Genomic DNA, 12,956 nt, shown 5'->3' with positions numbered 1-12,956 from the left:
AGATGTAAATGACATATGTAACACCAAGAGGCCTGACCAATGGGTGAGAGGAAACCATGTCAATGAGCTTAGGTACACCCTGAAAATAGACCATTAAGCTTCCCTAGATAAATGATGGACAACATTCTTATGTTAAGCCAAGGCTAAGCACTTTCTTGAGTATTCTGACACGCTACTTCACAGCAGATATCTTAATTCTGCTTTTCTTATATTATAGTATTGTTATAGTGAAATTTCCCTTTTAAGTACAACGCTTACAAGTATTTTACTCTGAAATTAAAAAAAAAATGTATGAAGAATGCAGAGGCTGGGATCTGCTTAATGTCCTGTCAGATGGGGGATTAAGAATATGAAGTAAGGAATTTATCCTGATAGAATAGAGGGAGTTTGAGGTGCAGCTGCCAAGAGGAAAGTCGTGTGAGAAAGATGGAAAGAAGAGAATACGATAATTAACTATTTAATTACCATAGACATGTAAAGCAACGTTCCTCAGCAGAGGTACTTTAAATATTGAACTTGCTTGTATTGCTCCCTCTAAAGCATTAAGTGAGGGGTCTGGAAAGAAAAAACTGCTTTAAAAGCAGAAACATAGTACATGGATAGATAAACATGCATGCTTTCTAGGAAAAATCTGTGTTGAAAAGTTGTGCTAATTAGTTTTATCTTATTTCAAAGTTTTAGGGTCCTCTTACACGGCCCGGCAGGGACCGTGTAAACGAATGCCGATCAACGAGACAAATGCATCGGGATTGCTGATCATTGCCCTGTTTACACAGGACAAAGATCGGGAATGAGCGTTCATATAAACGCTTGTTTGCCCGATAATTGTCCCTTATAAAAGGGCCTTAAGTCTTTCTTTAAATTGCCTTTTGAAAGAGGTTAGCAGAAGACGTGTATTGTACTGACTTTGTAATGTTAAATCATATACTCAAATAGACAAAGTATTATTATCCATATATATTGTTAACAAAGAGATCTACTCAGAGATAATCATTATAAGCTATAAAACCCTTTTAAGAATATCTACTATTTTCGTTCTTCTAAACCATCAGTGTCCATTATTTAGAGAGTTTTCCCTTACATACTTGATAAGATTATGATTCCTCACTTCTTAAATGGGTTGTCCTATTAAAGATATCACATATCTATATACCCTATTATGTCACATGGACATCGTAGAGAGGGGGTCCCCCTGCTAGCTACTCCCTCTATAAAGGTAGAGTTGGAAGCCTCTGAATTAGAGCGGCTCCTGCACTAGCAATTTTAATCCTACCTAGTATTACATGGTCGCACATTCACTTGAATGGGCGTTAAGTTACTACCCTCAGTGATTACAGCCGATTGCTGACAGTTCTAGTAGCTGGATATATGGTGATCGGTTAATCACGGAGAGAGCAGTTTTTTGGTAAGGCCTCATGCACACGAACGTAAAAACGCCCGTCATTACGTCCTGTAATTACGGGCCCATAGACTTCTATTGGCCACGGGTACCTTCCCGTATGCTTACGGGAAGGTGCCCGTGCCTTTGAAAAATATAGAACATGTCCTATTTCAGGCTGTAATAACGGCACGGGCAGGCCCATAGAAGTCTATGGGGCTCCCGTAATTATGGGTGTCTACGTGTGTGCACCCGTAATTATGGGAGCGTTGCTAGGCGACGTCAGGGGATAGTCACTGTCCAGGGTGCTGAAAGAGTTAACTGATTGGCAGTAACTCTTTCAGCACCCGGGACAGTGACTACCGCTGGAGTTAATAGTATTAAAAGTTAACTTACCCAGGACTCTTCTTCTTCTTCTTTCTCCAGTCCGGCCTCCCGGGATGACGTTTCATCCCATGTGACTGCTGCAGCCAATCACAGGCTGCAGCGGTCACATGGACTGCCGCGTCATCCGGGGAGGTTGGGCTGGATGTCAAAAGAGGGACGTGTCACCAAGACAACAGCCGAGGTACGTATGAACTTTTTTTTACTTTCAAACGCTGTGGAAACTCTGCCCGAGATGGCTGCCCCTACTCTCTATCCTGATAGAGAGAAGGGGCTGCCGATTAGTGAAGGGAAAACGGGTCCGTAAATACGGGTGGAATACTGGTGACACCGGACCCGTATTTACGGGCACGGGTCTGTAAATACAGGTGGAATACGGGTCGAATACGTGTGACAAAGGACCCGTATTTAGGCCAGTATTTACGGGAGGAAAAAAATATGTTCGTGTGCATGAGGCCTAAAATGTTATCTTGATGAGACGATCCCTTTAACTACAGCACACCTTGCAAACATAGTGGTAAAAACCACATCTGCCTGTTTTCACCACTAGGGGGCTAATCTAAATACATCTGTATATAAACCTCTTGTCTTTAATAGAAACCCTATACAGATTTTTATATTGTATCTGTGTGGGAGCTTATAATACAGTAACAAAATATCATAGTCTTATCAAGTATATTAGGAAAATGGCAGATATACTTTTAACTCTTTAAAGACTGCTCAGCTGTATGCCTGGTATTTTATTCAGGTAGTACATATATTTTGGGCTATTCTACAGAGTAAGTTAGTATTTTCTCATTGATTAACATCTTGAAAAGGTAAAATAAAAAATGTGTTTTAATTATTTACACACATATGTTGATACAATTGTATCCAAAAAGCAATCATTTTATTACTAGTAGATAATGATTTTTATTACAATTATTTCTTAAATGTTTCTCATTTAGCATGTGTACTACGTGACTTTTGAGAATATTATAAAAACTGGCATGTGGGAAATTCAGTGCGTTGGATTAAAAGTGGCTTGCTGTTAGTTTGCTTGCCTTACAGAACATTATGCAGTGCTTAGCAGCTGTTTTTTGGAACATCAGTCAGGAAATTGTATGATAAATTGGAGGTAGCCAGGTCCGCAGGCACTTCACTCTGCTTCAGCAGTTTTAGCTTGACTTTAGAGAGGCTGTCGTGTGATATTCTGTCAAGGGGTAACATCAGGAGATTGATCACATACACTAACATTTTTCACATGTAGTTGAGATATGACGAGCACCAGCTGTTCTATTCATGTGTAAATAATAAACCATGATAATTGTATCAGATGCCCAATGTTTTATGCAGCAGTGTATTAGGCCTTTAGAGATAGCTGCTTATGAATGATTTGCTGTTTCTACAAAGACTTACAAAACTGTTACTATATATACCATATACAGCTGAACTTTTGTAGACATAATTCTGTCCATTCCTTATAAATTGGGATAATTTTTGGTCAAATACACAATATTGTTTAAGTAACAGAAAATAAATGTCAGGCGATAGATGTGTATATTTACCCATGTTGTACGACTAATGCCACTTTGGACAGTACTAGTACAAGTGTTAGTATTGTCCTTCAGAGTGACAGTGGTAATATGACATTGGCTGATCTCCATTGTCTAGGAAAATGCTGCTCTCAGCATTTTACAATACTTGGCTGTTGTAAATGTGACACTGATTTATATTACACAGTCACAGTCTTTGTGTGGTTTAGAAAACACATTTTTAAATACCCTATAAGGAAATTCTGAGTTAATAGAGAGAGGTATTACATTCAGGACCGCATTAGCAGTTATATATAGTGCATTTTGCTTTGAAGGATCTGACAGATTTGTGCATTACATCAGATGTCCATTAAATTCAATGGAAACTGTGTAATGCTCTATTTCACCTCTGGTGGTGCTGTAGGGGTATTGAACACTTGCTTACCATGGAGATTGTAGCTACTAACTTGGGGATGCTCTGTGATCAATTTATCAGCACATCTGACAACTCCTTTAACCAACTTTACATTGTTGGTCCTAAGGCTGGCCATACACATGAGATAAGTTGATAGAAAAATGGCTGATTTTGGCCATTTCGGCCAACCATTGTTTGAAAAATGTACTTGAATGATTGCTCGTGATGGCCAACAGCAGACTTCTGTTTATAAAAAATGTGATCAGCCATGTTGGAAAATATTGTTTGTAATCGGCCGAAACTACATGTGTATGGCATGATTGGCCAATCATTTGCCACTTTGCAAAAGCCCCAGGGAGTCAGTTTTTTTTTTAAAACTGACTACCTGATCGGCCTGTCTAGTCTTGTCTTCTTGTTGCTGGCGGGATCATTCGTATAAATGATCCCATGGACGATTGATCAGTAGCATTGTAGAATAGCTTTTACTCCTCTGGTACTATTATTTTCTGCAATTTTGAACATCTTGATATCCCATCATTGTAGTAAATTTACATATATTCCTTATTGATTGTAGTAGAATAAATGTCCTTGGTGCATATTGGAGTGTTAATAGGGGCACTTGTGATTATAATGAACATAGTTTCATTCTAAAAGCTAGCAAAATGAAGCAATCCTACAAGTTAAATACTTTTTTAGGTTTATTTGGTTATTAAAGTGATATCAGGAATATTAGTATCTGTTATTCTGTATAAAATGCACATGTGAATATTTGCCAACAACCAAGGTCTATAATGCTATTTGTCTTTCTGTTATTAGTGTTAATCATATTTTGATATGGCTGACATTTAGTTTTTTTTCTCTTTATAGATCCACCTCATCTGTTTCCTGCTTTTCACCCTCCTGTGCCAATTGATGCAAGACATCATGAAGGGCGTTATCACTATGAACCTTCTCCTATTCCTCCACTACATGTGTAAGTATATTCACAAAATAAATATTTGCATGGACTCACCAACAGACTGTGAATGTTCCTGTTCCGACCTAGTACGTGATATATGTACAAACATATGTAGTTGCATAGTTTTAACATTTTAAAGACAACTTTAAACAATTCTCATTTACATGCAGTTGACAGGTCCTTATACTCCTGAAATGCTCTTGTCTCTTTTAATAGCAATATGACTTGCTATCATATTCATGTATCAAGCCTTTATATATTCGACTTAGTTAGGTGTACTACTTTTTAGGCTCAATCTTAGCTTAGAACGCCTTATGTATTACCACATCTCCTATGCTGCTTCTCCTTTATGTCTTCAGTCCTGAAATAAATTTAAATGCAAAGAAGTCTAAATTTTTAAAGGGGTTATCCCACAAAACCACTTGACCTGCAAAGTACAGGCATAAATAGATCAGGAAGTGGGAAAGAGGGAAAGAATGTGGTCTGTAGGTAAATTAATATTTAACTTTTATTGATTTGCATTAAAAGGAATTAATATAATTAAAAGTCCAGTGGTGCAAACTGGTATGTGTGAGTGACCCCCAAGCTCACATACCCTTGGCCATAGATTGTGTAGTGAAGTATTGTTATGGATGATTGTACTGTCAATATGCTCAAGTGACAAAACATAGATTTCTAAGCTGTCGAGATGCCACAAAATACGTTGCAGGTCAATTTAAATAAAGCTAGTAGGCTGCAACATGTAGCAATCTGTCAGTCTTAGGACAGTAAGAATATGCTGTAAAGCTCAGACTAAGATTGTCTCAACTGCGCTGTTAATTGTAACAGGCAGCACAGCTGAAACAAATGAGGTTTTCCTTGCTATATGGTAAATATTGACAGTGCGGTGAGCAAAGACAAGCCCTGCAAAACGCACTACCATGCGTTGATGTTGCGATACAGTGTGAACAGTTAGTCAACCGCACCCTCACGCTGGTGTCCGTGCGAACCAGAGCAGCAGCGTGGGGAGCGGCCGTGGTGAGTACTGCAACCGCTCTCAGCTGTCAGCCAAGAGGCGGTGTGAAGGAGCCATCCTCAAGATTGACTCTGCTGTCAGAGCGATCGTGAATAAGGCTATGTTCACACGGGGTATTTTGCCAAGTTTTTTGACGTGGAAACCGCGTCGCAAAACTCGGCAAAAACGGCCCGAGAACGCCTCCCATTGATTTCAATGGGAGGCGTCGGCATCTTTTTCCCGCGAGCAGTAAAACTGCCTCGCGGGAAAAAGAAGCGACATGCCCTATCTTCGGGCGCTTCCGCCTCTGACCTCCCATTGACTTCAATGGGAGGCAGGAGAAAGGGTATTTCTCGCTGTTTTATGCCCGCGGCGCTCAATGGCCGTGGGCGAAAAACGGCGCCATAATCGCCGCGAAAATCGGCGTGCAGGGAGAGGAATATCTGCCTCAAAGTTCCAAACGGAATTTTGAGGCAGATATTCCTCCCCCAAAATACTCCGTGTGAACATAGCCTAAATGTAGTGACCGCGCTCAGCCGAGAAGCGGTATCATGATATCGGCCTGCAAATTGCCTCTGCCCCCAGCAGAGTCTGACCCAGTGTGTGCACTGGGTTTCTAAGCGGCGCGGCAAGGACTCAGGACTGAGACCTCAACGCCACCCCGCAGGACAAATGGTCCTGTGCGGCGGGACTGCTGTCTATTCCCGTAGGTGAATGTGAGTCACCAATAGTCAAGGTGGAGCGCGGTGACCAGATAGGGAAAGCACACCCAGCTGTTCTGTAGGATACAGCGGGGCACGCTGCAGCCACGATCGTGCAGCAACCAGCAGGCAACTGGCAAATGTCAACCGCACATTGGAGGATCGTATTACATTTAAAATGAGTTCACTTGAGCTTGGACAGCTAGGGCCAAGTGATGCACCAGAGGAGTGTTAAGATTGTGCTAAGCACCCGACGCGCGTTTCGCCAGCATTCTGGCTTCTACTAGGTGTCACACCCAGCATTCTGGCTTCTTCTAGGGGTCACCCCTAGAAGAAGCCAGAATGCTGGCGAAACGCGCGTTGGGTGCTTAGCACAATCTTAACACTCCTCTGGTGCGTTAGGGTGCGTGAGGGTGCGGTTGACTAAGTGTTCACACTGTATCGCAACAACAACGCATGGTAGTGCGTTTTGCAGGACTTGTCTTTGCTCACCAGTGCGGTCAATATTTACCATATAGCAAGGCAAACCTCATTTGTTTCAGCTGTGCTGCCTGTTACAATTAACAGCGCAGTTGAGACAATCTTAGTCTGAGCTTTACAGCATATTCTTACTGTCCTAAGACTGACAGATTGCTACATGTTGCAGCCTACTAGCTTTATTTAAATTGACCTGCAACGTATTTTGTGGCATCTCGACAGCTTAGAAATCTATGTTTTGTCTCTTGAGCATATTGACAGTACAATCATCCATAACAATACTTCACTACACAATCTATGGCCAAGGGTATGTGAGCTTGGGGGTCACTCACACATACCAGTTTGCACCACTGGACTTTTAATTATATTAATTCCTTTTAATGCAAATTAATAAAAGTTAAATATTAATTTACCTACAGACCACATTCTTTCCCCCTTTCCCACTTCCTGATCTATTTCAGCTTAACTTGGTGGTGTACACCAATGTGGTCTCCTTGACACGACATAATCTTGTGTGATAGGCGATCTTCACCAATTAAAGTACAGGCATATACATAGTGAAGAAGTATAATGCTTTTAAGATTTTATTTCATTCTTTTTTCATACCTTATGAGCCTATCAGTTTATATGCTCCCTGCTGGATTGCGGGCGGGCAGCAGTATCGTATCAGGGGACTCTCTCTCTACTCTTTAGTCCTGCATAGGATCCCTCCCCAAGCTTATTTATTTATTAATATTACTTATATTTCGCCAACATATTCTGCAGCGCTGTACATAGGTCCTCACTTACTGTTCCCATCGTGGCTCACAATCTAAATTCCCTATTTGTGTGTTTTTGGGGTGCACATAAAGTAGTCCTCCTGATCCCTTAGTGACTTATTGTGACTTCCATTCCGCTGCACTTCTGCAGCGTCTTCTCTGCCTGTCAAAGGAGGAGAATTCCATTGTGTTTCCTCTGCATCTTTTCTGACAAGCAGAGAAGACACTGCAAACTCAGTGAATTGCTTTCTTGTAGGAAGGTCAAAACACCCTCCAGTGTGTACCCTATATTTGTATGCCCCCTTAGGTGTCCTATCCTTGTAGAATAAATACCTGTGTGACTGGCCTGTTTTGTCTCCCTGTCCCCTCCAGTTTGTGTCTGCATAATTGTTTCCCCCACTCAGGGTCAGCAGGAGTGGGGAAGCAGGCCACTCAGTGCTTCTTGGACACGTCCTGGCTCTTAGTGCAGTGGCGGGCCCAGCACTAGCTTCCTTGGAAACCAAATATTGAGCGGGTCTGCGTGCCATTTTCTTGCACAGCGGCAGACCTGCTCAGCGTCTGGAACGCCAGTAAAATAGCTGGCAGGCCCACTCAGCATCAGGTTTCCAAGGAAACCGCCCCTGAGCAGGAGATGGTCCTGCCACTGCACTCAGAGCCAGGACGTCTTTAGGCAGCTCTGAGTGCTCTGCTTCTTCACTCCTGCTGACCCTGTGAAGGGGAAACAATTATGCAGATAAAAACTGGAGGGCTCAGGGAGACAAAACATGACAGTCACAGAGAAGGGGTATTTCTTCTACAGGGACAGAACACATAAAGGGGGCATACAAATAACAGTGTTTTGACCCTCCTACATCCTCACCAGAGCAGAGATCACTCCGCATTGCCTCGGCTGAGCAGAGAGCAGAGGAATGGCGCATTCGTCTCCACTTAAGAATATTTCATGAGGTGGACACAGTATAGGGTAGAGCGCAGAAACATTATTCATGAACTTGTAAAGGGTTTACAGAGTATCATTTTAGTATCTGCAGATAATACTAAGCTCTGTAAAGTAATCAGCACAGAGGAGGATAATGTAATACTACAGAGGGATTTGGGGAAGCCGGAGGCTTGGACAGAGTAATGGCAAATTAAGGTTATGCACTTGGGCCGAGAAAACACATTTTCCAATTATGCATTAATTAAAGGATAAAACACTGATTAAAACTGGAGAAGATTTGGGGATATTGGTGGACAGTAAATTTACCTTTAGCAACCAGTACCAGGCAGCTGCTTTTAAGTCAAATAAAATCCTGGAATGCATCAAAAAATGCATAGATTCTTATGGCAAAAATATAGTTTTGCCTCTATACAAATCACTAGTCAGAAATGTACACATGAAATATTGTGTACAATTATGGGCATCTGTGTATATGAAAGACATGGCTTTACTAGAACGTGTACAAAGAAGGGCGACCAAGGTAATTAAAGGAATGGGTGGATTGCGGTACCAAGAAAGGTTATCAAACTTCAGTTTAGAAAAAAAGACGGCTTAGGGGCGATCTAATTACAATGTACAAATAAATAATTGGACAGTACAGAGATTTTTCTAATGGTCTTTTTACAACTTGGCCTATAACAAGGAAAAGGGGGCATCCTCTACGTCTAGAGGATGAAAAGTTTCACCATCATCACAGATGGGGATTCTTTATTGTGGGAGCAGTGAGATTATGGAACTCTCTGCCACAGGATGTTGTGATGGTTGATTCTTTGAACAAGTTCAAAAAGGGCCTTGATGCCTTTCTTGAAAAATATAATATTACAGGTTATAGGTACTAGATTCTGGAGTTTGGATGTTGATCCAGGGCTCTATTCTGAATGCCAGATTTGGAGTCAGGAAGGAATTTTTCAACCTCATGGGGGTTTTGCCTTTCTCTGGATTAACATGGTAGGATAATAGTTTGGACTTGATGGACCTGTGTCTTTTTTCAACCTTATTAACTATGTAACTATTAGTTGTCTCTCTAATAGGTTTATAAGTTGTATATCTAGGGATGCATATTTTGTTTAATGAGTTTAAATACACAACATGTTTTAAATTTGATACTCTATTTAAGTAACACAATATTCTTCGTTGGATTAATTAAAAAGGTGGTCCTAACTGAACAACCCCTTCTCAGAAGTAAGCCATCACAGTGATCAACTGCTTACAGCTGGGAAGGTGAGCAATTATGTTAGGCCCCATGCACACGACCGTAGCCGCAATCATGACCCGCGATTGCGGGCACGGCCGGCCGCCGACTGACAGACGCATTTTCGGCCCGTGCTCCCATACAAAGTATAGGAGCACGGCCCGCAAAATGCAAAAGAACGGACATGTTCCATAACATTTCCACGGCACGGACACCCTTCCGTAGTGCTACGGAAAGGTGTCCGCGTTCAATGAAAGTGAATGGGTCCGTTTTTGCAGAGGTTTTTTACGGTCGTGTGCATGGGGCCTTATACATGGTTGCACCATATCAGCCAGAGCAGGAGCCACTCCTTACAGCAGCTCTCTGCCTTCATAATAGAGAGGGGGATCCAGAGCTATGGACCACCCCTATGATCTTCATGTGTCCTAATAGGGCATATAGATAGGGTTTGTAAAGTTAGGACAACCTATTTATGGATTATTCTTGAACATATTTTAATCATAATGAAAAGGTAGTATGCTGCAGTTATCCAATAACCCTAGAAGCCAGGATTATATTGTAAGGAGCTAGTAGAGTAGCAATCCATTGACATTAACAGTAATGTCTCCCAATAGTTAGACAACTGCAGTTATTTTTTACTTACATTCCGCTACCAGGCTCCGGGGATTTGTTGTAGTTGTATTCCATCTTTGTAGTCTTTACTCACTCTGTAATTATGTCTGAGAAGAAGATGAATGAGGTTCTTTTTAAACAAGTCCTCCTCTGTGAGTAGAATTAATTGATATTAACACTCCTAACTACTGCTGAAGTACACATCTAATGATGTTTGCTCTAGTCTAGCCATTACTGGGCTATAATAGCCGAGTACATTTGCCAGAAGGAAAGTAATAGATCTGTGTCATAATTTCCTTTTTTCTTTTATTATTTGTGTGTGTGTGTGTGTGTGTGTGTGTGTGTGTGTGTATATATACAGGGTGGGCCATTTATATGGATACACCTAAATAAAATGGGAATGGTTGGTGATATTAACTTCCTGTTTGTGGCACATTAGTATATGGGAGGGGGGAAACTTTTCAAGCTGGGTGTTGACCATGGCGGGCATTTTGAAGTTGGCTATTTTGTATCCAACTTTAGTTTTTTCAATGGGAAGAGGGTCATGTGACACATCAAACTTATCGAGAATTTCACAAGAAAAACAATGGTGTGCTTGGTTTTAACGTTACTTTATTCTTTCATGAGTTATTTACACGTTTCTGACCACTTATAAAATGTGTTCAAAGTGCTGCCCATTGTGTAGGATTGTCAATGCAACCCTCTTCTCCCACTCTTCACACACTGATAGCAACACCCCAGAAGAAATGCTAGCACAGGCTTCCAGTATCCGTAGTTTCAGTTGCTGCACATCTCGTATCTTCACAGCATAGACAATTTCCTTCAGATGACCCCAAAGATAAAAGTCTAAGGGGGTCAGATCGGGAGACCAAGGGGGCCATTCAACTGGCCCACGACGACCAATCCACTTTCCAGGAAACTGTTCATCTAGGAATGCTCGGACCTGACACCCATAATGTGGTGGTGGACCATCTTGCTGGAAAAACTCAGGGAACGTGCCAGCTTCAGTGCATAAAGAGGGAAACACATCATCATGTAGCAATTTCAGATTTCCCGTGGCCTTGAGGTTTCCATTGATGAAGAATGGCCCCACTATCTTTGTACCCCATATACCACACCATACCATCAATTTTTGTGTTCCAACAGTCTTGGAGGTATCTATCCAATGTGGGTTAGTGTCAGACCAATAGTGGTGGTTTTGTTTGTTAACTTCACTATTCACATAAAAGTTTGCCTCATCACTGAACAAAATGTTCTGTGTAAACTGAGGGTCCTGTTCCAATTTTTGTTTTGCCCATTCTGCAAATTCAGTGTGCCGATCTGGGTCATCCTCGTTGAGATGCTGCAGCAGCTGGAGTTTGTAAGGGTGCCATTTGTGAGTAGCTAATATCCCCCGGAGGGATGTTCGACTGATGCCACTCTCCAGTGACATGCGGCGAGTGCTACGCTGTGGGCTCTTGCTGAATGAAGCTAGGACAGCCACTGATGTTTCTTCATTAGTGACAGTTTTCATGCGTCCACATTTGGGCAAATCCAACACTGAACCAGTTTCACGAAACTTGGCAAGCAGGTTGCAAACTGTAGCATGGGAGATGAGTGGTCTCGTAGGGTGTCTTGCATTGAAATCTGCTGCAATGACCCGGGTACTGCGTTTACCAGACATCAACACAATTTCTATCCGCTCCTCACGTGTTAACCTCTGCGACATGTCAATGGCTGTAAACAAAGAGAAGCTTGTAAATAACTCATGAAAGAATAAAGTAACGTTAAAACCAAGCACACCATTGTTTTTCTTGTGAAATTCTCGATAAGTTTGATGTGTCACATGACCCTCTTCCCATTGAAAAAACTAAAGTTGGATACAAAATGGCTGACTTCAAAATGGCCGCCATGGTCAACACCCAGCTTGAAAAGTTTCCCCCCTCCCATATACTAATGTGCCACAAACAGGAAGTTAATATCACCAACCATTCCCATTTTATTTAGGTGTATCCATATAAATGGCCCACCCTGTGTATATATATATATATATATATATATTTTTTTTTTATATATATATATATATATATATATTATTTTTTTTTTATTATTATTTTTTATATATATATATATATATATATATATATATATATACACACACACTCCATGTTTACTGTATAAAAACTGGATTACTGAGTCAGAGTGAAACATCGTTTATTTTAGAGAAGTTATTTGATATTTGTGAGAAAGTTGATGCAGATTATAGGTTTATATAGAGAAAACTTATTGATAGAAAAATTTAATTAATATTTGATCATTGATATATGATTTTGATAAATTCTAGACAAATCTAATTGAAAGCCCCACCAAGGACAGAGACTGATATGAACATATACAAGCTCTGCACAAAATGTGGTGGTGGCATGTGGTAAAGGTATTCATGAGAATTCATACAATGAAGCCAGCCCAGAGTTTAGTTGATATTGGCAGAAAAAAAGATATGGCAGTATTGCAGTAAAAGTATTACTCGCTGGCCGTTCAAATAAAGGGCTGACTAAGCAATAGGTGGCAAGGTGGTTTCCGCCACCATGAGTGTTGCTCTTTTTTAGCAGCTTCTC

At 41.1% G+C, this 12,956-nt stretch overlaps 1 protein-coding gene across 4 annotated transcripts in view; it reads left to right on the top strand.

The window, feature by feature from the left end:
- Nucleotides 1-12,956, top strand: part of GLI3 (GLI family zinc finger 3) — a 220,718-nt gene that overhangs the window by 124,230 nt on the left and 83,532 nt on the right. For all 4 annotated transcript variants that reach the window (XM_075827044.1, XM_075827041.1, XM_075827040.1 and 1 more), the window contains one exon: nucleotides 4,559-4,664. In XM_075827044.1, coding sequence (XP_075683159.1) covers nucleotides 4,559-4,664 — 106 coding nt within the window. The remainder of the gene's footprint in view (nucleotides 1-4,558; nucleotides 4,665-12,956) is intronic.

The sequence above is a fragment of the Rhinoderma darwinii genome, chromosome 5, assembly GCF_050947455.1.
Source record: "Rhinoderma darwinii isolate aRhiDar2 chromosome 5, aRhiDar2.hap1, whole genome shotgun sequence".
Classification (NCBI taxonomy): Eukaryota; Metazoa; Chordata; class Amphibia; order Anura; family Rhinodermatidae; genus Rhinoderma; species Rhinoderma darwinii.
Note: the sequence above shows the minus strand (reverse complement) of the source record. Positions and strands in the feature narration are given on the sequence as shown.